At 43.1% G+C, this 27,194-nt stretch overlaps 1 protein-coding gene across 1 annotated transcript in view; it reads right to left on the reverse strand.

Annotated features, from left to right (window-relative positions):
- Positions 1-213: 213 nt before the first annotated feature.
- auh (AU RNA binding protein/enoyl-CoA hydratase) overlaps positions 214-27,194 on the reverse strand; it is a 47,674-nt gene continuing 20,693 nt past the window's right edge. The window contains exons 7-10 of the mRNA XM_055875537.1: positions 6,563-6,750; positions 4,317-4,367; positions 1,359-1,406; positions 214-966 (exon numbers count right to left, since the gene is read on the reverse strand). Coding sequence (XP_055731512.1) covers positions 889-966; positions 1,359-1,406; positions 4,317-4,367; positions 6,563-6,750 — 365 coding nt within the window. The 3' untranslated portion in view covers positions 214-888. The remainder of the gene's footprint in view (positions 967-1,358; positions 1,407-4,316; positions 4,368-6,562; positions 6,751-27,194) is intronic.

A 27,194-nucleotide genomic window follows, 5' to 3' on the forward strand; every position in this document is an offset into this window, starting at 1 on the left:
CATTTCATAAACTACTGTAAACTGTAAAAACACCAGCTGACTTGTTTTCATGAGAGTTTCTCTTAGGGTGAAAGGTCATAAAACAGCAATACATTGATATTAATTTGGTGTCAAGAAACTAGACTTAGATCCAAGGTTGGCAGAAAGTCTTTTTACACTACAGTATGTCATGTGTAACTAGCTTCAAAACATGAGACGAGAAGCATAGACAGGTGACAGAGTTTGAGACAGAACTTTATTGTGATAGCTCTACAAACATTTCCTCTGTGATCTAGGAACAGATCCTTTCTCTAACATTCAAACATTAGAAAACACAGCGAACTTGGGAAGTGCAAGGCTTTTATCATGTGATTTGCTGTTAGCCTGCCTGATATCATGAAATGTAATTAGAAAATGAATTGGATGCGCTGACGACCACACGCTCATCAAATAAATAGGGAATTTCGGGGACGATTCTTTTCTGCGTAATACTAAGGATCTAACCTCATCTCATCACAGTAGCAAATTCTTCATTATTCTGATCTTCTGAATCACTGAGAAACAAACACTCGATAATGTTAACATACAACAGACAGACCACGTGTTGGACACGACAACAAGGAAAGGCAACTCATGACATTAGAAACTGAAAAAAATAAAGTCATCATGCAGATTAGCGGTTCTGGTTATTAATCAGCTGTAAAGTTGTTCTCTCCCTAACTTCTATCTCTGTCCGGATACAGTACTTTTATGTGACCTCTCACGTCTCGGTTAGGACACCCCACTCCAGTTATAGTGCGGAGGGTACTGCCTATATTGCCGTCTTATGGGAATCTGACAGAAGCAGTGAAAGGAGGAGAACTGAAGGTAGCCATTTGCGATTGCTCTTGATTGACCCAGGGTGAACGTTTACTCTCCCTTGAAACGAGGAGGCCTCTTCTCCTTGAACGCAGCCAGTCCCTCCAGCCTGTCTTTTGTCGGAATCACCTTGGAAACCACAAAAGATGTGTCAACGAAAGACAACAACGTATATGTTCTATTTTTAGTGATCCTGCGAGCCATGATGGTGGTGGTTGTTTATGCGTCATACTGTGTGAGTTGTTTGATGGACAACTGAAGACTGTTCAAAGTGGTGTCCAAAGTGAGCGTAGCTATGTAGCAGGTGGAAGAGGTACACTATGTCAATAGACACTATCTAACCTTGACAAAATCGTGGCGTTATTGTATGTGAAGTGCGTATAAAAAGAAGTGTACATTTTCAATAGTTCTAGCAAAAGAATAAGTGTCAGAAATCTATAGCATATGGGCTATTTAACAGAATATGGGCTATTTAACAGAAGGGTTGTAGAATTTAAGTTCTTGTTCATGACTAGACGTACCTGGGCATAGCATGCTTCTTCAATTGCTAATCCCGTATTTAAATCCACCTGAAAAATATCAAGATATTAGAGAAAATAACAAACATATGCAGCAATATAAACCGTATAAAATAGCTATTTTCTACCATCTTTATTCTTGACCAGCTATGTGGTTTCATTGTTCCCTGTCATTCCTACAGGATCGAAACTACAGATGTAGCGTCTTAATTTGATCACCCTGTTGCAGAAGAACTTTCATGCAATGGAAATGGAAAACTTGTAGTGTAGTATTTCAGGTTTAAAAAGGCTTCTCACGTTTGTAATTTCCACTGAAATTTCAGACTTGATTTTCCCCTATGAAAAATGTATCAACACCTACAAAATTTTTCATTAATTACACCGAACAAAAACATAAACGCAAATGGTAAAGCCTTGGTCATATGTTTCATGAGCTGAAATAAAAGATCCCTGAAATTGTCCATACGCAAAAAAAGCTTATTTCTCTCAAATTTCTTTACATCCCTGTTAGTGAGCATTTCCCCTTTGCCAAAATAATCCATCCACCTGAGAGGTGTGGCATATCAAGAAGATGATTAAAAAGCATGATCACTACACAGGTGCACCTTGTGCTGGGGGACAATAAAAGGCCACTAAAATGTGCGGTTTTGTCAAACAACACAATGCCACAGAAGTTTTGAGGGAGTGTGCAATTGGCATGCTGACTGCAGGAATATCCACCAGAGTTGTTGCCAGAAAATGTAATGTTAATTTCTCTACCATAAGCCACCTCCAACGTTGTATTAGATCATTTGGCAGTACGTCCAACCAGCCACGCAAACACAGACAACGTGTAACCATGCCAACCCAGGACCACATCTGGCTTCTTCACCTGCGGAATCGTCTCAGACCAGTCACCCGGACAGCTGATGAAACTGTGGGTTTGCACAACCGAATAATTACTGCACAAATTGTCAAGGAAACGTCGTCATCACCAAATGCTCATCTTTGATGGCCACTGGAACACTGGAGAACGGATGAAAGGAGGTTTCAATTGTACCGCACAGATGGTAGACCGCGTGTATGGTGTCGTGTGGGTGAGTGGTTTGCTGATGTCAATGTTGTGAAGAGAGTGCCCCATGGTGGCGGTAGGGTTATGGTATGGGCAGCATAAGCTATGGACAACGAACACAATTGCATTTTATCACTGGCAATTTGAATGCACAGAGATACCATGATGAGATCCTGAGGCCTATTGTTGTGCCATTCATCAGCCGCCATCACTTCATGTTTCAGCATGATAATGCATGGCCCCATGTCGCAAGAATCTGTACATAATTCCTGGAAGCTGAAAATGTACCAGTTCTTCCATGGCCTGCATAATCACCAGACATGTCACCCATTGAGCATGTTTGGGATGCTCTGGATCGGCATGTACGACAGCGTGTACCAGTTCCCGCCAATATCCAGTAACTTTGCACAGCCTTTGAAGAGCAGTGGGACAACATTCCACAGGCCACAATCAACAGCCTGATCAACTGTATGCGAAGGAGATGTGTCACGCTGCAGGAGGCAAATGGTCACACCAGATGCTGACTGGTTTTCTGATCCACTCCCCTACTTTTTTTTTTAAAGGCATCTGTGACCAACAGATGCATATCTGTATTCCCATTTATGTGAAATCCATAGATTAGGTCGTAATGAATTTAAATGGACTGATTTCCTTCTATGAACTGTAACTCAGTAAAATCTTTGAAGTTGTTGTGTTTATATTTTTGTTCACTGTATAAGCCACATAATAATTAACATTTCCTGTTACTGTAGGATTCTTTTCCAGCTGTAGCAAACTGGCTCAAATTACGATCCTATATCTGTATTGAGCATATGTCTGTGCATTGGTGAAATGTTCACCAACTTTAACAAACCTACCTAGATCCAAGACCCATTCCAAATTCACACTTTAAAGGTTGAATTATACAAAATTAGGGGGCAGCATTTATTTTCCCTGACAGCACAGAGGGAGGAGAAACCTACTTTCATAGGTTACCTTGGCATTAAAACTGAACCAGAAATATCTCCTGTGCCATACTCTCCTTTAGAAAATAACCTACATTCAAAAGAGATCGATGTTGAGCAATTTTATAAAGGAATGCACAGGTTCTTTGTGGGAGAAAAAATTCTCTCTGTTTAAAAATGTGCATCTTTCAAGTGGGCCAGCTGCTGTTCAAACTAGGTAGGAACACGTTAAGCTTTAATGACCCGTATTCATATAGCCTGAGAAAACGACATGAAACCAGGCTGGTCTTGTTTGTGATTTGACCATTTGTCAAATTTGGCCCCAATATGGATATTGGCAGTTAGTGTACCCTATGATACATTAACTTGGTAGAACAGGCTGTCTACAAACAACACCTGTCAGAAAGTGCGATTTGGAGATATCTTCACTTGACTTGTCAGTTGTGACCATTGGCCTCTGGTATAACGAAGTCACTCAACAGATTCTCTCAGGTTTCTCTGACGGCCTTCAGATGTGACATGGGTCCCTTTGGCAAGTGAGCTGACTCACTGACTACTGAATCAGATGCTTACTTCAATCCTCCACCATGCTTTGTGGCACCGATTCCTAAATGCAGCAAGACCCAAGAGGCCATACCCAAATACTATTACTAGACCTGAGGTCATTCCCAAATACTATTACTAGACCTGATATCATTCCCAAATACTAATGCTAGACACAAGAGGTCATCCTTAAAAGGTCATCCCTAATGGGCCAATCTCAAATATGATTTGAACCCAAGTCTGCTTAGAACATCAAAATGACGTAACCGGTGCCCCAACCATTCAATCATAAACATATGACCAGATTTGGTCAAATTATAAAATACTGTACTTGAGGCCAGTATGTCGACTGAAAACTGAATTTGGGGACATTTGATCACTTATTACAGAGATGGAAAAAGTACCGTTATGTATGAGTCTTACCTCTATGCCCTGGTTGATGGCCAACTTTGCCATCCTAATTGCAATGGGACCCTGAGGACATCAAAGCAAAACAATAGTTTGTTTAGGGTCAAAAGTACATTTAAATAACAATGGTTGTTGTGTCTACCCTGAGTCTATATAACAGATGGTTCTCCGGTATAATGTTGAAGGTCACTAGAAATCTAATCCGTACATAAAAGGTACAACACCTGCATTCGCTCAGGTGTTATTTCTAAGAAGTTGATACAACACGGCTATATGCTAAACTCCAAATCATTCAGAGTAGCAGGCTATTCTGAGGATCGGAGAATAGGTTTGATTTCAGGGCAGAGTCAACGGCCATGTCGGAACACCCGTACTTGCATCTAAAGAGTACGCTGATTGGGTATGCAAAAATAAAACGTTTTATATTATGTGAAATTTCTAAACTTGTAGTACATTTTAATATGCCAGGATGTAAATGTCATTTCAGTTTTTTCATCTAGTATGAATTCGCTGCACGAATTGAGGAAGAAAATGACATCTATCGACCCAGCTGATAATCAAGTAAGGGGACACGATTTCGGACACAGCCAATGTGTAATTTCGTCCTTGCTTAAAGGTGGTATTACTCCGGTTTTGATACAATGTACAGTGCATTCGTCAACTATTCAGACCCCTTGACATTTCCCATTTTGTTACGTTACAGCCTTATTCTAAAATGGATCAAATACTTTCCCCAACTCATCAATCTACACACAGTACCCCGTAATGACATAGTGAAAACAGGTTTACATTTTTTTGTGCAAATTTATACAAAATAAAAAAAACTCATACCTTATTTACATAAGTATTCAGACCCTTTGCTATGAGACTCAAAATTGAGCTCAGGTGCATCCTATTTCCATTGATCATCCTTGAGATGTTTCTACAACTTGATTGGAGTCCACCTGTGTAAATTCAATTGATTGGACATGATTTGGAAAGCCACACACCTGTCTATATAAGGTCCCACAGTTGACAGTGCATGTCAGAGCAAAAACCAAGCCATTAGGTTTAAGGAATTGTCCGTAGAGCTCCGAGACAGGATTGTGTCGAGCCACGGATCTAGGGAAGGGTACCAAACATTTCTGCAGCATTGAAGGTCCTCAAGAGCACAGTTGCCTTCATCATTCTTATTAAATGGAAGAAGTTTGGAACCACCAAGACTCTTCCTAGAGCTGGCCACCCAGCCAAACTGAGCAAATGGGGGATAAGGGCCTTGGTTAGGGAGGTGACCAAAAACCTGATGGTCACTCTGACAGAGCTCCAGAGTTCCTCTGTGGAGATGGGAGAACCTTCCAGACGGACAACCATTTCTGCAGCACTCCACCAATCAGGCCTTTATGGTAGAGTGGTCAGACGGAAGCCAGTCCTCAGTAAAAGGCACATGACAGCCCACTTCAAGTTTTCCAAAAGGCATCTAAAGGACTCTTAGAACATGAGAAACAAGATTCTCTGGTCTGATGAAACCAAGATTGAACTCTATGGCCTGAATGCAGAGCGTCACGTCTGGAGGAAACCCTACAGTGAAGCATGGTGGTGGCAGCATCATGCTGTGGGGATGTTTTCAGCGGCAGGGACTGGGAGACTAGTCAGGATCGAGGGAAAGATGAACGGAAAAAGCAAAGTACAGAGAGATCCTTGATGAAAACCTAATCCGGAGCACTCAGGACCTTAGACTGGTGCGAAGGTTCACCTTCCAACAGGACAACAACCCTAAGTACACAGCCAAGACAACGCAGTAGTGGCTTCGGGACAAGTCTCTGAATGTCCTTGAGTGGCCCAGCCAGGGGCTGGACTTGAACCCGATCGAACATCTCTGGAGAGACCTGAAAATAGCTGTGCAGCGACACTCCCCATCCAACCTGACAGAGCTTGAGAGGATCTGCAGAGAAAAATGGGAGAAACTGCCCAAATACAGGTGTGCCAAGCTTTTAGCGTCATACCCAAGAAGCTAAAGGTGCTTCAACAAAGAACTGAGTAAAGGGTCTGAATACTTATGTAAATGTGATATTTAAATGTAGCATTTTTAATACATTTGCAAACATTTCTAAAAACCTGTTTTTGCTTTGACATTATGGTGTATTGTGTGTAGATTGATGAGGAAGAACATTTTTTAAAATCAATTTTAGAATAAGCCTGTAAGTTAACAAAATGTGGAAAAATTTAAGGGGTTTGAAAACTTTCTGAATGCACTGTACGTACATGCTTTATCATATACTCACATTTGGGTTGAACTCGCGGGCCAGGTCCAGCGCTCTGAGGTAGGCTGCATCTCCGCTCTTGTTCTGCTCCACAGCATGGCTGACCAGGCCCAGTCTCTTCGCCTCTGTTCCGTCAATCGCCCGCGCCGCAAAGATCAGCTCCTTAGCCAGGGCTACCCCGATGGCCCTGGGTAGTCGCTGGGTACCACCTGGATGGAGGCGGTGGAGGAGAATGAAGTGGAGGAGGAAGAGGGGGTGAAGGAGGAAGAGAAAGAGAAGGAAGAGGTGGTGGAGGAGAAGGAAGTGGAGGAGGAAGAGGTGGTGGAGGAGAAGGAAGTGGAGGAGGAATGGGGGGTGGAGGGGAAGGAAGTGGAGGAGGAAGAGGGGGTGGAGGAGGAGAAGGAAGAGGAGGAGGAGAAGGAAGTAGAGGAGGATGAGGGGGTGGAGGAGGAGAAGGAAGAGGAGGGGGTGGAGGAGAAGGAAGTGGAGGAGGAAGAGGGGGTGGAGGAGAAGGAAGTGGAGGAGGAAGAGGGGGTGGAGGAGGAGAAGGAAGAGGAGGGGGTGGAGGAGAAGGAAGTGGAGGAGGAAGAGGGGGTGGAGGAGAAGGAAGTGGAGGAGGACGAGGGGGTGGAGGAGAAGGAAGTGGAGGAGGAAGAGGGGTGGAGGAGGAGAAGGAAGAGGAGAAGGAAGAGGAGGAGGAAGAGGAGGTGATAGAAGAGAAGAGATTGGGCGCTACAGTGAGTAACGCTATGTTAATGAATAAATATGGCTAGCCTGCTGAAACAGAACAAAATATGAGCTATAATTCTATTTGTGACAGCTGGCTGTTTTTATTCATACATGTTGGATTATTCATGGTTTATAACAACCAAAGACAGTCTACAACACTAACACACCTGATTTAAAACATTAACCAATCATGGAATGAAAGCCTGCACACTCTGTGAAGCTGTCCAGGACCTTTGGAGCTGGAGAGGAGACCCCTGGTCTACAGTGCATCTTTGTTGAAGTTTTCAGTTGAGGTTATTGTGATGATTTGACAAGGAATATTCCCCACAAATGAGATAAGGATGAAAAGCCATGTTTGAACAAGGCTGTGGGTCATAGCACATTCCTCCTGGGCTGTGACCTCCTGGGCTGTGATCTCCTGGGCTGTGGGTCATGGCACATTCCTCCTGGGCTGTGACCTCCTGGGCTGTGGGTCATGGCACATTCCTCCTGGGCTGTGACCTCCTGGGCTGTGGGTCATGGCACATTCCTCCTGGGCTGTGACCTCCTGGGCTGTGGGTCATGGCACATTCCTCCTGGGCTGTGACCTCCTGGGCTGTGGGTCATGGCACATTCCTCCTGGGCTGTGACCTCCTGGGCTGTGGGTCATGGCACATTCCTCCTGGGCTGTGACCTCCTGGGCTGTGGGTCATGGCACATTCCTCCTGGGCTGTGACCTCCTGGGCTGTGGGTCATAGCACATTCCTCCTGGGCTGTGGGTCATAGCACATTCCTCCTGGGCTGTGACCTCCTGGGCTGTGGGTCATAGCACATTCCTCCTGGGCTGTGGGTCATAGCACATTCCTCCTGGGCTGTGACCTCCTGGGCTGTGGGTCATAGCACATTCCTCCTGGGCTGTGACCTCGTGGGCTGTGGGTCATGGCACATTCCTCCTGGGCTGTGGGTCATAGCACATTCCTCCTGGGCTGTGGGTCATAGCACATTCCTCCTGGGCTGTGACCTCCTGGGCTGTGGGTCATGGCACATTCCTCCTGGGCTGTGACCTCCTGGGCTGTGGGTCATGGCACATTCCTCCTGGGCTGTGGGTCATAGCACATTCCTCCTGGGCTGTGGGTCATGGCACATTCCTCCTGGGCTGTGACCTCCTGGGCTGTGGGTCATAGCACATTCCTCCTGGGCTGTGACCTCCTGGGCTGTGGGTCATAGCACATTCCTCCTGGGCTGTGACCTCCTGGGCTGTGGGTCATGGCACATTCCTCCTGGGCTGTGGGTCATAGCACATTCCTCCTGGGCTGTGACCTCCTGGGCTGTGGGTCATAGCACATTCCTCCTGGGCTGTGACCTCCTGGGCTGTGGGTCATGGCACATTCCTCCTGGGCTGTGACCTCCTGGGCTGTGGGTCATAGCACATTCCTCCTGGGCTGTGACCTCCTGGGCTGTGGGTCATGGCACATTCCTCCTGGGCTGTGACCTCCTGGGCTGTGGGTCATGGCACATTCCTCCTGGGCTGTGGGTCATAGCACATTCCTCCTGGGCTGTGGGTCATAGCACATTCCTCCTGGGCTGTGACCTCCTGGGCTGTGGGTCATAGCACATTCCTCCTGGGCTGTGGGTCATAGCACATTCCTCCTGGGCTGTGACCTACTGGGCTGTGGGTCATGGCACATTCCTCCTGGGCTGTGACCTCCTGGGCTGTGGGTCATGGCACATTCCTCCTGGGCTGTGACCTCCTGGGCTGTGATGTACTGGCAGGTGGATCGTGGTTAAACATTCTATAATACTCCACTTCTCTGTATCTTTTGGGGTGGAAAACATGTACAGTAGTGAATCAATTTCTTCCTTGTTGAAAGGACACTGTAAATCCTGACCTTTCTCACTCAGTGCAAGCAATTGCCTCTGTCTGTGGAAGTCACATAACTGGGAGGTGAAATACAAAGACAAAGAAGGCCTTGGCTTCTCACCACATGAATATACAGTAACCTCATCTTGCAGGAGCTGTGATGCACTTGGCAGCAGTTATGTCAAGCCTAGATCTAGATGCATCAAATATCTAGAAGGTGAACACAACTAAACGAGGGGTACAAAAAAAAGGGAGAAATTTGAGATAAACAGCAATGTGCTTTTTATTGGGCTTCTCTTAAAAATGCTAAAGTAGATAGCTTTCCTGAAACCACGAGGAGAATGCTGAAGTAATTTATTTTATATTTATTTTATTTAACCTTTATTTAACCAGGTAGGCCAGTAGAGAACAAGTTATCATTTACAACTGCGACCTGGCCAAGATAAAGCAAAGCAGTGTAACAAAAACAACACAGAGTTACACAAACAAACGTACAGTCAATAACACAATAGAAAAATATATGTACATTGTGTGCAAATGTAGAAGAGTAGGGAGGTAAGACAATAAATAGGCCATAGAGGCTAAATAATTACAATTTAGCATTAACACTGGAGTGATGGATGTGCAAGTAGAGATACTGGGGTGCAAAAGAGCAAGAAGATAAATAACAATATGGGGATGTGGTAGTTGGGTGTACTATTTAGAGATTGGCTGTGTACGGCTGTGTACAGGTACAGTGATCGGTAAGTTTCTCTGACAGGTGCTGCTTAAAGTTAGTGAGGGAGATATAAGACTCCAACTTCAGTGATTTTTGCAATTCGTTTGAGTCATTGGCAGCAGAGAACTGGAAGGAAAGGCGGCCAAATTAAGTGTTGGCTTTGGGGTGACCAGTGAAAAATACCTGCTGGAGCGTGTGCTACGGGTGGGAGTTGCTATGGTGACCAGTGAACTGAGATAAGGCGGGGCTTTACCTAGCAAAGACTTATAGATGACCTGGAGCCAGTGGGTTTGGCGACGAATATGAAGCGAGGGCCAGCCAACGAGAGCATACAGGTCGCAGTGGTGGGTAGTATATGGGGCTTTGGTGACAAAACGGATGGCACTGTGATAGAAAACTGGATGTAGTCTGAGTAGAGTGTTGGAGGCTATTTTGTAAATGACATCGCCGAAGTCAAGGATCGGTAGAATAGTCAGTTTTACGAGGGTATGTTTGGCAGCATGAGTGAAGGAGGTTTTGTTGCGAAATAGGAAGCTGATTCTAGATTTAATTTTGGATTGGAGATGCTTAATGTGAGTCTGGAACGAGAGTTTACAGGCATACCAGACACCTAGGTATTTGTAGTTGTCCACATATACTAAGTCAGAACCATCCAGAGTAGTGATGCTTGTCGGGCGGGCGGTTGCGGGGAGCTATCGGTTGAAGAGTATGCTTTTAGTTTTACTAGCATTTAAAAGCAGTTGGAGGCCACGGATGGAAGGAGTGTTGTATGGCGTTGAAGCTCGTCTGGAGGTTTATTAACACGTATACTATGACTAACTTCCTTATCAGACTAGAATGGCGGTTATATTGCTCATGGCACTGCTCACCAAGGTAATAACCTCAGTCCGGATGCATTTCTACAGGAAATAAAACATTTACATACAAACAATGCAATGCACATAGTCCGGAGGAAAATAAAACAAGACATTTTAAACAAATGGCAGTGTAATTCCTTGGTAATAGGGCTTAGAGTGAATATGGGTCAGTCACTTAATTATCAGTATTAGTATTATCAGTATTATCAGTATTAGTATTATCAGTATTATCAGTATTAGTATTATCAGTATTAGTATTATCAGTATTATCAGTATTATCAGTATGTTTACAGTGATCACAGACACATTCTCACCTCCCAGACAGGATGCTCACACATATTCAGTCATTCTGAGTTGATCAGATAGAACAGGACAGAGGAGTGGTGGTGACGACATTATTCTCTGTTAGTTGTGTTTTCATTCTGACAGCTGCTACAGCCCATGTTGTGTCGACTAAGACGAAATGATAACACGGGAAAAATAAGGGTCATCACTAAAAAGTTACATATTATTATTATTATTATATATTTGTATAATTATATAATTACATGTAAACTATACACAAGGTGGAATGTAGCTGTTCGAGACTTTTGCATATAAATAAATGCCATCTGTTTTTGTTGTCATGAAAGTAGTTGGTTTGAAGTGGTCCGTGTTGCTCAACTCTTACACAAGAACTTGGATGGGAAAGTGTTTACCCGTGGAGGAGCCTGCATGAGTTATCACAGAACCCTGATGGCGCAATGACAAACACTCATTTGTTGCCAATTGCTGTTTTCTCTGTCTACCTCCCTTTGCTTTGGACTGTTTCTCTGTCTACCTCCCTTTGCTTTGGACTGTTTCTCTGTCTACCTCCCTTTGCTTTGGACTGTTTCTCTGTCTACCTCCCTTTGCTTTGGACTGTTTCTCTGTCTACCTCCCTTTGCTTTGGACTGTTTCTCTGTCTACCTCCCTTTGCTTTGGACTGTTTTCACTGTTTCTCTGTCTACCTCCCTTTGCTTTGGACTGTTTCTCTGTCTACCTCCCTTTGCTTTGGACTGTTTCTCTGTCTACCTCCCTTTGCTTTGGACTGTTTAGACTGTGTCTCTGCCTACCTCCCTTTGCTTTGGACTGTTTTCACTGTCTCTGCCTACCTCCCTTTGCTTTGGACTGTTTTCACTGTCTCTGTCTACCTCCCTTTGCTTTGGACTGTGTTCACTGTCTCTGCCTACCTCCCTTTGCTTTGGACTGTTTTCACTGTCTCTGCCTACCTCCCTTTGCTTTGGACTGTTTTCACTGTCTCTGTCTACCTCCCTTTGCTTTGGACTGTTTTCACTGTCTCTGCCTACCTCCCTTTGCTTTGGACTGTTTTCACTGTCTCTGCCTACCTCCCTTTGCTTTGGACTGTTTTCACTCTGTCTCTGTCTACCCCTCTTTGCTTTGGACTGTTTTCACTGTCTCTGTCTACCTCCCTTTGCTTTGGACTGTTTTCACTGTCTCTGCCTACCTCCCTTTGCTTTGGACTGTTTTCACTGTCTCTGCCTACCTCCCTTTGCTTTGGACTGTTTTCACTGTCTCTGTCTACCTCCCTTTGCTTTGGACTGTTTTCACTGTCTCTGCCTACCTCCCTTTGCTTTGGACTGTTTTCACTGTGTCTGTCTACCCCTCTTTGCTTTGGACTGTTTTCACTGTCTCTGTCTACCTCCCTTTGCATTGGACTGTTTTCACTGTCTCTGTCTACCTCCCTTTGCTTTGGACTGTTTTCACTGTCTCTGTCTACCTCCCTTTGCTTTGGACTGTTTTCACTGTGTCTCTCTCTACCTCCCTTTGCTTTGGACTGTTTTCACTGTCTCTGTCTACCTCCCTTTGCTTTGGACTGTTTTCACTGTGTCTCTCTCTACCTCCCTTTGCTTTGGATTGCCTCCTTTCTTACTTGCTTCATCAACTCATAACAGTTAGCTTAAAATAACGCAACATAACATAATAACAGAACTCTGAAGGCTAAAAACCTTTGATTAGCCAAAACATTTTTGGCTATTGTTTACCCACTCTACAGAGCGCAAGATAGTGCACTGCAAATTCTCAGACAACATATTCAAGACTTCCTCGACAAACACATAAGTGAAGAAAAAGGCAGATGAGAGATAAGATGTTACATAGAATCGTTGTGTCACTCGTCACTTACATTATTAACCACACAATTCTGGTAACTTCTGTGGCTCGACCTCATAGCCTTGCATAACATTGTGTAACTAATTTTTAATACACCAGGGGGGAAAAAATGGTGCAACAACTTCTGAGAAATCATTGTCACAATGCCATTTTCCTCATGGCGGTTGGTCAATTTTCTCATTGCTTAACCATTGCCTGAACCGTAAACATTGCACAATGGGGAAAAGCTACAGTTAGTGTCTTGACATGCCTTGAGAAAGTATGATGTAGTGCAAATACTGTTGCACAGTGCTATCATGTCAAGGAGCTGCCTTTGGAGGCGTGTGTTTGAAATCAGTGAGCCGGACAGCCAATGAAGTGAAGTGAAAATGCATTTTGGCTTCAAAGAAAAGTTCAAGGTCGGTGCTGAAGAGGACTCGTGACACATGGCAGCTTTGTGAGGAGTCAGATACTTTCTTCAGAAATGAGGCTCCTAGAATCGCAACATTAACCCTTCTCAATAGCCAGCACTTTAGACTTATGTCTAGCACAATGTTTCTGTTTACCACAGACGGTTGGGGTCAATTCAGGATTGAAATGACCAGACAATTCGTCAAGTGTAACATGGTGGAATACCTGAATAACTGAAATCTTGCTGGAGCTCTGCTGAGTACCGCATTACAAAAAGTTTGTTGAATTCCCAACGTGTTTTCACTATGCTTTCAACCATCTAAAAGCACAACCAAATTCCAAGGGAAAAACAACATGTGACTTTTGGTTTAGTTGTCATCTTAATGTGTTATCACTGCACTTTCAGCCATTTAAAAGCACAACAAAGTTAAAATGGGAAATACAATGTCTGACATTTTGTTTTTAAAAATACAACCTAATGTGTTACCACTGTGCTTCATCAAACAGCAGATTACCTGGATTTTAGTTCAGATGACTTTAGATGTACATTGTGCAAGTGAGATTCTGCACAGATTATCAACATCGTGAAGACTGTATGATTACATAACAAAACACTTGTAGTTACAGTAACCTCAAAATGTGGCCATGGATGAGTTACACATTTTGGAGTTGAATTTAAAAAAAACTGCTCGGAAAGTTTCATCAGAGCTACTGGCTTAATCCTATTCCTTAAATTTCATTTTTGCTTTAGTTGGAGATATAATTTGTTAACTTTTTGCAAATCCAATGTATTTTCCACATAGAGTCCACGTCACAATACATGACAAATTACGTTGGAACAACATTGACTTAACTAGTTTGTGCCCAGTGGGCATGAACTGATTTATCACATACTATTTTAACAGAAGACATTTTTCAATATCTATATCAAAAGTACTTTGTTTTTATCATTTTCATAAAAAAATAAAAATAATCTCAACATATGGCTGCTTAATCTTGATAGGACAGGCCTGATTTTGTTAAATGCAAAATTAAATTTAGATGTATTATTTTATTTATTTAACCTTTATTTAACTAGGAAAGTCAGTTAAGAACAAATTCTTATATACAATGACGGCCTACCCCGGCCAAACCCAGACGCCCTATGGGACTCCCAATCACGACCGGTTGTGATAAAGCTTGGATTTGAACCAGGGTCTGGACTGACACCTCTAGCACTGAGATGCAGTGGCTTAGACCACTGTGCCACTAGAGATTCTTATCTAAAAATGAATCTGAATAAAAATGTTCTATCTTATTCAAACAGACTGCCAAATAAGGCCAGCCTTAGACATAAACTATGCTATTAGGTAATCTAGAGCTTTTAAGGACACGGTTTGGAGGAGCTGGCAGAAGTGGTGTTGGCTGGCTGACACCCTGGTAATATATAAACTCAGCAAAAAAAGAAATGTCCTCTCACTGTCAACTGTGTTTATTTTCAGCAAACGTATCATGTGTAAATATTTGTATGAACATAACAAGATTCAACAACTAAGACATAAACTGAACAAGTTCCACAGACATGTGACTAACAGAAATGGAATAATGTGTCCCTGAACAAAGGGGGGAGCCCTCACCCTCCGATCCAACAGGTCCCAGACGTGCTCAATGGGATTGAGATCCGGTTAAATAAAAGGATGGGCCTCTCCAAATTACAAAGCCATATTCACATGACATGGATAAATGTCAACTGCTTGTACACAGACTCCAAAGGGCAGTGGGTTTTCTGCATAGAAAAATTTGTTTTTTCAGCTGCCTATGTCCAAACGGTCAAAAAAGAAAACATTGAAAATAATTTGGGATGGGGGGCGTCGCTGCACAACTATTTTCAGATCTCTCCAGAGATGTTCGATCGGGTTCAAGTCCGGGCTCTGGCTGGGCCACTCAATGACATCTGGAGACTTGTCCCGAAGCCACTCCTGCCTTGGCTGTGTGCTGAGGGTCGTTGTCCGGTTGGAAGGCGAACCTTCGCCCCAGTCTGAGGTCTTCAGTGCTCTGGAGCAGGTTTTCATCTCTGTATGTTGCTCCATTCAACCCGATCGAACATCTCTGGAGACCTGAAAATAGCTGTGCAGCAACGCTCCCCATCCAACCTGACAGAGCTTGAGAGGATCTGCAGAGAAGAATGGGAGAAACTCCCAAAATACAGGTGTGCCAAGCTTGTAGCGTCATACCCAAGAAGACTCAAGGCTGTAGCTGCCAAAGGTGCTTCAACAAAGTACTGAGTAAAGGGTCTGAATACTTATGTAAATGTGATGTCCGTTTAAAAAAAAAATACATTTACAACAAAAAAATGTAAACCTGTTGTTTTTACTTTGTCATGATGGTGTATTGTGTGTAGATTGATGAGGGAAAAAACGATTTAATCCATTTTAGAATAAGGCTCTAAAGTAACAAAATGTGGAAAAAGTCAAGGGGTCTGAATACTTCCTGAATGCACTCTATGTGTGCCATTCAGAGGGTGAATGGGCAAGATTAAATATTTAAGTGGCTTTGAACGGGGTATGGTAGTAGGTGCCATGCGCTCCAGTTTGAGTGCGTCAAGAACTGCAACACTGCTGGGTTTTTCACGCTTAACAGTTTCCTGAGTGTATCAATAATGGTCCACCACCCAAAGGACATCCAGCCAACTTGTGGGAAGCATTGGAGTCAACATGGGCCAGCATCCCTGTGGAATGCTTGACACCTTGTAGAGTCCATGCCACAACAAATGGAGGTTATTCTGAGGGCAAAAGTGGGTGCAACTCAATATTAGGAAGTGTTCCCAATGTTTTGTACACTCAGGGTATTTTGAAATAAGATCTTTGAAAACTAACAATAAGTATTTCTGACATGGCATGGGCCCCCCAGTGATTTTGTTAGAATGTTTCAGTAACTCAGATAGCACAAGCCATGGCAAAATGTATAGAGTTGAAGGACATTTTTATCTAAGCCCAATAGCAAAATGTGTTAAATTTTAGCTTTAAAACTTCTAAATGCTCTCTCCACCACTTTTTCACTGCAGCCAAAAGGAGGGCCTCTAAAATGTTTCGGTCTGCAACCACACCAGTGGCCACGCCCACAGCCAAGTCCCCCCTACGCCCACCACCCAAGCCCCACTTTGACCCAGATAAAAACCCTTGAGTGAAACATCGCTGGTATTGCAATCTTGAAAAGTAAATAGAATGCAATCTCTATTTAATTAGACACAACACAAAAACCACATGGCTTTGGAAAGCAAACTATGCTAAATAAATTACAAAATACACTCCAAATTGTACCGAACATGGTACAACACATGGCAACTTCCGGTAACTCCTTTGATTCATGCTTTGATCTGTTTCAATAACCCATCACTTTCATGTGCTTAATCTGTAAAAAAAATTATAATAATAACTCATAGTGAGCAATACAAACGTACACATCTAGGCTACATTTCACCCCTGAATTCCTCCTTTGTGGCCTACATAAAGTGTTGCCTACATGGGGCCATGTTTTTGTTGACAGCAACTGTGGAACTAAAACAAAACCTTACTGTAGCAGGATGCTTTGCGAGAGACTTGGCAGCGATGTCACGAACATGTACCTTGGCGCATGCTTGGAACTTTGTTCAGGGAAAAATAGGGATATATATATATATATATATATATATATATATATATATATATATATATATATAGTTACAGGCAGGGATCTACTTCTTGTGTTACCGTTGCTCATCACTAGGCAACAGGGCTCAACTGTGCTAGCCTATTTCAAGACGCCCCATTCAACCTGGGTTTGTTAACATTTCTGCTCACACTGCTGTTGACAACATTTGCCATTATCCAATTTATCAATTGAGTTCTATCTCAGTTGGCCCAGTTTTGAACTCTGACCGTGGCAAATGCGTAACTATGGTTCCGAAGCTTGCTCACAACCAAGATAAACATTTTTTATTATCTGCACCAAACAAATACTTATATTCCTACACTGTCTCTCTGTTTACTGTAGGTCAAAACGGGGGGAGAGCAAACCCCATGGCACTACGGTATTGAGTTACCTGATACAGTGCTTTTAGATATGCTTATATAATGTCATGTCTTATCCCCATGGGGTTGCTGGACATTAATAACGGGCCTGTGATATTAAAAACGCCTACTTCTGAGACAAAGAGGCTCTTTTAAAAGCATCTGGGGCCAGTACTGACTGTTATGAGGAGACCTGGAACTGGGTCAGTGGAGTCATGCAGATACAGTATGTACTACTTCACAGATACAGTATGTAATACTTCACAGATACAGTATGTACTACTTCACAGACACAGTATGTACTACTTCACAGATACAGTATGTACTACTTCACAGACACAGTATGTAATACTTCACAGATAGAGTATGTGGTACTTCACAGATACAGTATGTACTACTTCACAGACACAGCATGTTGTACTTCACAGATGCAGTATGTACTACTTCACAGATGCAGTATGTGGTACTTCACAGATGCAGTATGTACTACTTCACAGATACAGTACGTACTACTTCACAGACACAGTATGTAATACTTCACAGATAGAGTATGTGGTACTTCACAGATACAGTATGTACTACTTCACAGACACAGCATGTTGTACTTCACAGATGCAGTATGTACTACTTCACAGATGCAGTATGTGGTACTTCACAGATGCAGTATGTACTACTTCACAGATACAGTACGTACTACTTCACAGACACAGTACGTACTACTTCACAGACACAGTACGTACTACTTCACAGATACAGTATGTACTACTTCACAGATACAGTATGTACTACTTCACAGATACAGTATGTACTACTTCACAGACACAGTATGTACTACTTCACAGATACAGTATGTACTACTTCACAGATACAGTAAGTTGTACTTCACAGACGCAGTATGTTGTACTTCACAGACGCAGTATGTACTACTTCACAGACGCAGTATGTACTACTTCACAGACGAGGTATGTACTACTTCACAGATGCAGTATGTACTACTTCACAGATGCAGTATGTGGTACTTCACAGATACAGTATGTTGTACTACTTCACAGATACAGTACGTACTACTTCACAGATACAGTACGTACTACTTCACAGATGCAGTACGTACTACTTCACAGATGCAGTATGTGGTACTTCACAGATGCAGTATGTGGTACTTCACAGATGCAGTATGTGGTACTTCACAGATACAGTATGTGGTACTTCACAGATACAGTATGTAGTACTTCACAGATACAGCATGTTGTACTTCACAGATACAGTATGTGGTACTTCACAGATACAGTATGTTGTACTTCACAGATACAGTATGTTGTACTTCACAGATACAATATGTTGTACTTCACAGATACAATATGTTCTAATTCACAAATGCAGTATGTTGTACTTCACAGATACAGTATGTTGTACATCACAGATACATTGTTGTACTTCACAGATACAGTATGTTGTACTTCACAGATACTGCATGTTGTACTTCAGATACAGCATGTTGTACTTCACAGATACAGTATGTGCTACTTCACAGATACAGCATGTTGTACTTCACTGATACAGTATGTACTACTTCACAGATACAGTATGTTGTACTTCACAGATACAGTGCGTTGTACTTCACAGATACAGTATGTTGTACTTCACAGATACAGTATGTACTACTTCACAGATACAGCATGTTGTACTTCACAGATACAGCATGTACTACTTCACAGATGCAGCATGTGGTACTTCACAGATGCAGCATGTGGTACTTCACAGATGCAGTATGTGGTACTTCACAGATGCAGCATGTGGTACTTCACAGATGCAGCATGTGGTACTTCACAGATGCAGCATGTGGTACTTCACAGATGCAGCATGTGGTACTTCACAGATGCAGCATGTGGTACTTCACAGATGCAGCATGTGGTACTTCACAGATGCAGCATGTGGTACTTCACAGATGCAGTATGTGGTACTTCACAGATGCAGTATGTGGTACTTCACAGATGCAGTATGTGGTACTTCACAGATGCAGTATGTGGTACTTCACAGATGCAGTATGTGGTACTTCACAGATGCAGTATGTGGTACTTCACAGATGCAGTATGTGGTACTTCACAGATACAGTATGTTGTACATCACAGATACATTGTTGTACTTCACAGATACAGTATGTTGTACTTCACAGATACTGCATGTTGTACTTCAGATACAGCATGTTGTACTTCACAGATACAGTGCGTTGTACTTCACAGATACAGTATGTTGTACTTCACAGATACAGTATGTTGTACTTCACAGATACAGTATGTACTACTTCACAGATACAGCATGTTGTACTTCACAGATACAGCATGTACTACTTCACAGATGCAGTATGTTGTACTTCACAGATACAGTATGTTGTACTTCACAGATACAGTATGTACTACTTCACAGATACAGCATGTTGTACTTCACAGATGCAGCATGTTGTATTTCACAGATGCAGTATGTGGTACTTCACAGATGCAGTATGTGGTACTTCACAGATGCAGTATGTGGTACTTCACAGATACAGTATTTACATTTTACATTTAAGTCATTTAGCAGACGCTCTTATCCAGAGCGACTTACAAATTGCTACTTCAGACACAGTATGTACTACTTCACAGATACAGTATGTACTACTTCACAGATACAGTATGTTCTACTTCACAGATGCAGTATGTACTACTTCACAGATGCAGTATGTACTACTTCACAGATGCAGTATGTACTACTTCACAGATACAGTATGTGGTACTTCACAGATACAGCATGTTGTACTTCACAAATGTAGCATGTTGTACTTCACAGATACAGTATATTTTACTTCACAGATACAGTATGTTGTACTTCACAGATACTGTATGTACTACTTCACAGATACAGTATGTGGTACTTCACAGATACAGCATGTTGTACTTCACAAATGTAGCATGTTGTACTTCACAGATACAGTATATTTTACTTCACAGATATATGTTGTACTTCACAGATACAGCATGTTGTACTTCTCAGATACAGCATGTTGTACTTCAGATACAGTATGTGGTACTTCACAGACACAGTATGTGGTACTTCACAGATACAGTATGTGGTACTTCACAGATACAGTATGTGGTACTTCACAGATACAGTATGTGGTACTTCACAGATACAGTATGTGCTACTTCACAGATACAGTATGTACTACTTCACAGATACAGTATGTACTACTTCACAGATACAGTATGTACTACTTCACAGATACAGCATGTTGTACTTCACAGATACAGTATGTTGTACTTCACAGATACAGTATGTTGCACTTCACAGATACAGTATGTTGTACTTCACAGATGCAGTAAGTCATACTTCACAGATACGGAATTTTGTATTTCACAGATACAGTAAGTCGTACTTCACAGATACGGAATTTTGTATTTCACAGATACAGTATGTTGTACTTCACAGAAACATAATTTTGTATTTCACAGATACAGTATGTTGCATTTCACAGATACAGCATGTTGTACTTCACAGATACAGTGTCGCACTTCACAGATACAGTATGTGGTACTTCACAGACAGAGTATGTTGTACTTCACAGATAGAGTATGTTCTACTTCACAGATACAGCATGTTGTACCACACAGATACAGTATGTTGTACTTCACAGATACAGTATGTTGCACTTCACAGATACAGTATGTTGTATTTCACAGATACAGTGTGTTGTACTTCACAGATACAGTATGTTGTACTTCACAGATACGGAATGTTGTATTTCACAGATACAGTGTGTTGTACTTCATAGATACAGTATGTTGTACTTCACAGAAACATAATTTTGTATTTCACAGATACAGTATGTTGCATTTCACAGATACAGCATTTTGTATTTCACAGATACAGTATGTTGTACTTCACAGATACAGTATGTTGTACTTCACAGAAAGAGAATTTTGTATTTCACAGATACAGTATGTACTACTTCACAGATACAGTACGTACTACTTCACAGATACAGTATGTTGTACTTCACAGATACAGTATGTTGTACTTCACAGATACAGTATGTTGTATTCCCCAGATACAGTATGTTGTACTTCACAGAGAGAATTTTGTATTTCACAGATACAGTATGTACTACTTCACAGATACAGTACGTGCTACTTCATAGATACAGTATGTACTACTTCACAGATACAGTATGTACTACTTCACAGATACAGTATGTTGTACTTCACAGATACAGTATGTTGTACTTTACAGATACAGTATGATGTACTTTACAGATACAGTATGATGTACTTTACAGATACAGTATGATGTACTTTACAGATACAGTATGATGTACTTCACAGATACAGTATGTTGTACTTCACAGATACAGTATGATGTACTTCACAGATACAGTATGTTGCACTTCACAGCACGTGGTACCTGTTGGCACACTTTATGATGGGGAGCGAAACATGTCATAACACCATGTTCTCAGTATTGGTGTCTGGTACTTATATATTAAATACACGTCCCAAATGGCACTCTATTCCCGGGTCAAAAGCAGTGCACTTTATAGGGACCCATTTGGGATTCAGCCACAGTCTTCATAGAGGTACCAGATGACAAGGAATGAAAAAGGGAAAAAGTATTCTCAGGTTTGAACAATACTTCCAAGTGCACTTTTTTAAAACATCTCTACAGAAAACTTTGAACCAGGTTACTAAGTATGCTTTCAAAAAGCGATATTGGAACTGTGGGAAAGGCAAATTGAATAGACAACACTTTGAACAACTAGCTGTACTAAAATATTTAACTGCAGCAATTTCTCGCTGCTCGCTCTAACCTTTTGGTCACCGTTACTAAAATAAACTATATGGGGATGAGGTTGTCATTAATTCAGATTTCTCAGAAATGGTGAATGGCTTTTTCTTTTGAAAGAAAATAAAAGCTTCTTTGGCAATGTCAAGAAATTAATAACAAGGTAGAATGTTTTCTGTCCAATTTGCATCATGGCAACCACTACATCCTGAGAGGAGTAAAGCACATCCTGAGAGGAGTAAAGCACATCCTGAGAGGAGTAAAGCGCATCCTGAGTTCTTAGAATCAGAGCTGATGCAAGCACCATCATCACAGGAAATCACTGTTGATATAAAATTAAGATTGTAACATTCACAGTTGGATAATACTTCAAAATAAACATAAGGAGTACGTAATATTCGTTACACCTTCATAACGCATCAAAGTCTTTCAGAATTAGGCCTAATTCTTGTATGACACAACATACTTATACCAAACAATAAAAATGTATTAATACTTTCTATTATTATTTGTTATTAGATTTGTCAGGATCCCCATTAGCTGACGCCAATGGCGACAGGGGTCCGACACATAACGAAAATGTCAATTAGTTTACTATGCAGTAAACTAATTGAAATCATAAAATGATTGCATTGCAGTCCAGACTTTAGTCAAAGCACGGTATGCATTGATCCAAGAAGAGCTCACTTGGAAACCAGCAGACGAGGCAAACAAATGTGGAAAATCCCTAGTCATGGCCGTGCCAAACAAATGAGCTTTCGTTTCTTTTCCGGTTAAACCTAACTGGTTTTCTCATTAAAGAACATGCCAAGATTCTGTGTAAGGATACTGTATTCTTTGAATTTAGGTGTGTCATAGTTGGTAAACGTTTGCCTGGGACTACGGCTGCATCCCAAAAGGCACCATATTTCCAACATAATGCACTACTGTTGAACAGGGCTTTAACTCTACTAGGGCTCTGGTCAAAAGTAGTGCACTATATAGGGAAAAGGGTGCCAAATAGGGCACAGACTATATCTGGGAACACCACTTCCCTAAGTGTTTCGGAAATCCCCTCAGATGACAAGGGCACTTATTATCTTAATATCAATTTCTTTATTAATTCATTATAAATATTAACAACATCTATATTAACAACGTCTATATTAACATTGTCTTATTATCAAAGTCTTTATTATCTCATTATCAATGTCTATATTATCAACGTCTTATTAACAACATCTATATTATCAATGTCTTATTATCAATGTCTTATTATCAATGTCTTTATTATCAACGTCGGCAGGTGACCTACTGGTTATGGCGTTGGGCCAATAACAGAAAGGTTGCCCATTTGAATCCTCAACCTAACAAGGTGAAAAATCGGTAATTCTGCCCTTAAGCAAGGCAGTTAACCCCCCACAACAACAGCTCCCAGTGTGGTAACAAGGCAGTTAACCCCCCACAACAACAGCTCCCAGTGTGGTAGCAAGGCAGTAAACCCCCCCACACAACAACAGCTCCCAGTGTGGTAACAAGGCAGTTAACCCCCACAACAACAGCTCCCAGTGCGGTAGCAAGGCAGTTAACCCCCCACAACAACAGCTCCCAGTGTGGTAGCAAGGCAGTTAACCCCCACAACAACAGCTCCCAGTGTGGTAGCAAGGCAGTTAACCCACACAACAACAGCTCCCAGTGTGGTAACAAGGCAGTTAACCCCCACAACAACAGCTCCCAGTGTGGTAACAAGGCAGTTAACCCCCCACAACAAGAGCTCCCAGTGTGGTAACAAGGCAGTTAACCCCCACAACAACAGCTCCCAGTGTGGTAGCAAGGCAGTTAACCCCCCACAACAACAGCTCCCAGTGTGGTAACAAGGCAGTTAACCCCCCACAACAACAGCTCCCAGTGTGGTAACAAGGCAGTTAACCCCCCACAACAACAGCTCCCAGTGTGGTAACAAGGCAGTTAACCCCCCACAACAACAGCTCCCAGTGTGGTAACAAGGCAGTCAACCCCCAACAACAACAGCTCCCAGTGTGGTAACAAGGCAGTTAACCCCCCACAACAACAGCTCCCAGTGTGGTAACAAGGCAGTCAACCCCCAACAACAACAGCTCCCAGTGTGGTAACAAGGCATGTAATGCATGTAAAAACAACCAGAATAACATTTAAGACAGCACCAACATGTGTAGACTTAAAAAAATAAAATAATAATAATTTTTAAAAACATAATATAGTCACCATGATCTGGTGTGGATCTTTCTTTAACATAAGGTTAACCCCCCACAACAACAGCTCCCAGTGCGGTAGCAAGGCAGTTAACCCCTCACAACAACAGCTCCCAGTGCGGTAGCAAGGCAGTTAACCCCCCCACAACAACAGCTCCCAGTGTGGTAACAAGGCAGTCAACCCCTCACAACAACAGCCCCCAGTGCGGTAGCAAGGCAGTTAACCCCCCACAACAACAGCTCCCAGTGTGGTAGCAAGGCAGTTAACCCCCCACAACAACAGCTCCCAGTGTGGTAGCAAGGCAGTTAACCCCCCCACAACAACAGCTCCCAGTGCGGTAACAAGGCAGTTAACCCCCCCCCCACAACAACAGCTCCCAGTGTGGTAACAAGGCAGTTAACCCCCCACAACAACAGCTCCCAGTGTGGTAACAAGGCAGTTAACCCCCCCCCCCCCACAACAACAGCTCCCAGTGTGGTAACAAGGCAGTTAACCCCCCACAACAACAGCTCCCAGTGCGGTAACAAGGCAGTTACCCCCCCACAACAACAGCTCCCAGTGTGGTAACAAGGCAGTTAACCCCACAACAACAGCTCCCAGTGTGGTAACAAGGCAGTCAACCCCTCACAACAACAGCTCCCAGTGTGGTAGCAAGGCAGTTAACCCCCCCACAACAACAGCTCCCAGTGTGTTTAGCAAGGCAGTTAACCCCCCACAACAACAGCTCCCAGTGTGGTAGCAAGGCAGTCAACCCCTCACAACAACAGCTCCCAGTGTGGTAGCAAGGCAGTTAACCCCCCCACAACAACAGCTCCCAGTGTGGTAGCAAGGCAGTTAACCCCACAACAACAGCTCCCAGTGTGGTAACAAGGCAGTCAACCCCTCACAACAACAGCTCCCAGTGTGGTAACAAGGCAGTTAACCCCCCCACAACAACAGCTCCCAGTGTGGTAACAAGGCAGTTAACCCCCCACAACAACAGCTCCCAGTGTGGTAGCAAGGCAGTTAACCCCCCCACAACAACAGCTCCCAGTGCGGTAACAAGGCAGTTAACCCCCCACAACAACAGCTCCCAGTGTGGTAGCAAGGCAGTTAACCCCCACAACAACAGCTCCCAGTGTGGTAGCAAGGCAGTTAACCCCCCACAACAACAGCTCCCAGTGTGGTAGCAAGGCAGTTAACCCCCACAACAACAGCTCCCAGTGTGGTAGCAAGGCAGTTAACCCCCCCACAACAACAGCTCCCAGTGTGTTTAGCAAGGCAGTTAACCCCCCACAACAACAGCTCCCAGTGTGGTAGCAAGGCAGTTAACCCCCCACAACAACAGCTCCCAGTGTGTTTAGCAAGGCAGTTAACCCCCCACACAACAACAGCTCCCAGTGTGGTAGAAAGGCAGTTAACCCCCCACAACAACAGCTCCCAGTGCGGTAGCAAGGCAGTTAACCCCCACAACAACAGCTCCCAGTGTGTTTAGCAAGGCAGTTAACCCCCCACAACAACAGCTCCCAGTGTGGTAGCAAGGCAGTTAACCCCCCACACAACAACAGCTCCCAGTGTGGTAGCAAGGCAGTTAACCCCCCACAACAACAGCTCCCAGTGCGGTAGCAAGGCAGTTAACCCCCACAACAACAGCTCCCAGTGTGTTTAGCAAGGCAGTTAACCCCCCACAACAACAGCTCCCAGTGTGGTAGCAAGGCAGTTAACCCCCCACACAACAACAGCTCCCAGTGTGGTAGCAAGGCAGTTAACCCCCCACAACAACAGCTCCCAGTGCGGTAGCAAGGCAGTTAACCCCCACAACAACAGCTCCCAGTGTGTTTAGCAAGGCAGTTAACCCCCCACACAACAACAGCTCCCAGTGTGGTAGCAAGGCAGTTAACCCCCCACAACAACAGCTCCCAGTGTGTTTAGCAAGGCAGTTAACCCCCCACATAACAACAGCTCCCAGTGCGGTATCAAGGCAGTTAACCCCCACAACAACAGCTCCCAGTGTGTTTAGCAAGGCAGTTAACCCCCCACAACAACAGCTCCCAGGCTTATCGACATCGTTAAAAATAAAGTACAAACCATTTCCAACAAAGAAAACAAACAATATCTGAAATTCTTTCATTATACAGACAGACCCACGGAGTGCTCAGTTGCGCTCAATGTGTTAATTCCCCTTCCTTCCTTATAAATTCCCTCAAATACAAAAAAAATACATGGGGAATATACTTTAGATGGGGGCATTATAACCTACAACAATACAAATGTAAGAATACAACTTCTATATTGTTCCCGGAGCGTTATTCAATCCAAACAACTTGGACAGCCCTCGACCTTTTAACCCCAGCGTAATCCACCTGAGCTCGGATAACACATCCCCTTTAACATCCCCCTGGGATGTCTGGAGCTCCCTGACCCCTTCCTGCCTGCATCTCACATGTCAAGGCATCCGTCAACCATCAACCTCTAAGACACGCTGTCACCTGATAGGTCAGGTCTGGGTGTGAAAACACGGTCTCTGTACAGACCGCTCTCTGGCCTTGGCGTTGAATGCTGAGTCACTGAAAACGGCTCAGTCGGCTGCCAAAGGGTTTGCCAGGGAGCTAAGAGTTTCAACGTAGGGAACTTTGGAAGTGCAAAGGGAGAATGGCATGCACATGACCTTTTAAGGTTTTGTTTCGTGTTTATAGTTGGAGAGAAACATTATTTTGATTATATCCCATTCATAACAACTGAGTGAGCGGATTACCAAATGACTGAAAGTGACGTGCATTTAAGGCTTGGAATACTCTCTACAATAGCAATGGCCTACATAGCGAGGTTTGACATTCTAGCTGTTATTTCATTGTATACAACAGTAATTCAGTTCACGGGTTAACCACTTACTTTCCAAATACCAAACATCACAGGTTAGCGGATGAAACAACCACTC

This window comes from Salvelinus fontinalis, chromosome 21 (genome assembly GCF_029448725.1).
Source record: "Salvelinus fontinalis isolate EN_2023a chromosome 21, ASM2944872v1, whole genome shotgun sequence".
Lineage (NCBI taxonomy): Eukaryota > Metazoa > Chordata > Actinopteri > Salmoniformes > Salmonidae > Salvelinus > Salvelinus fontinalis.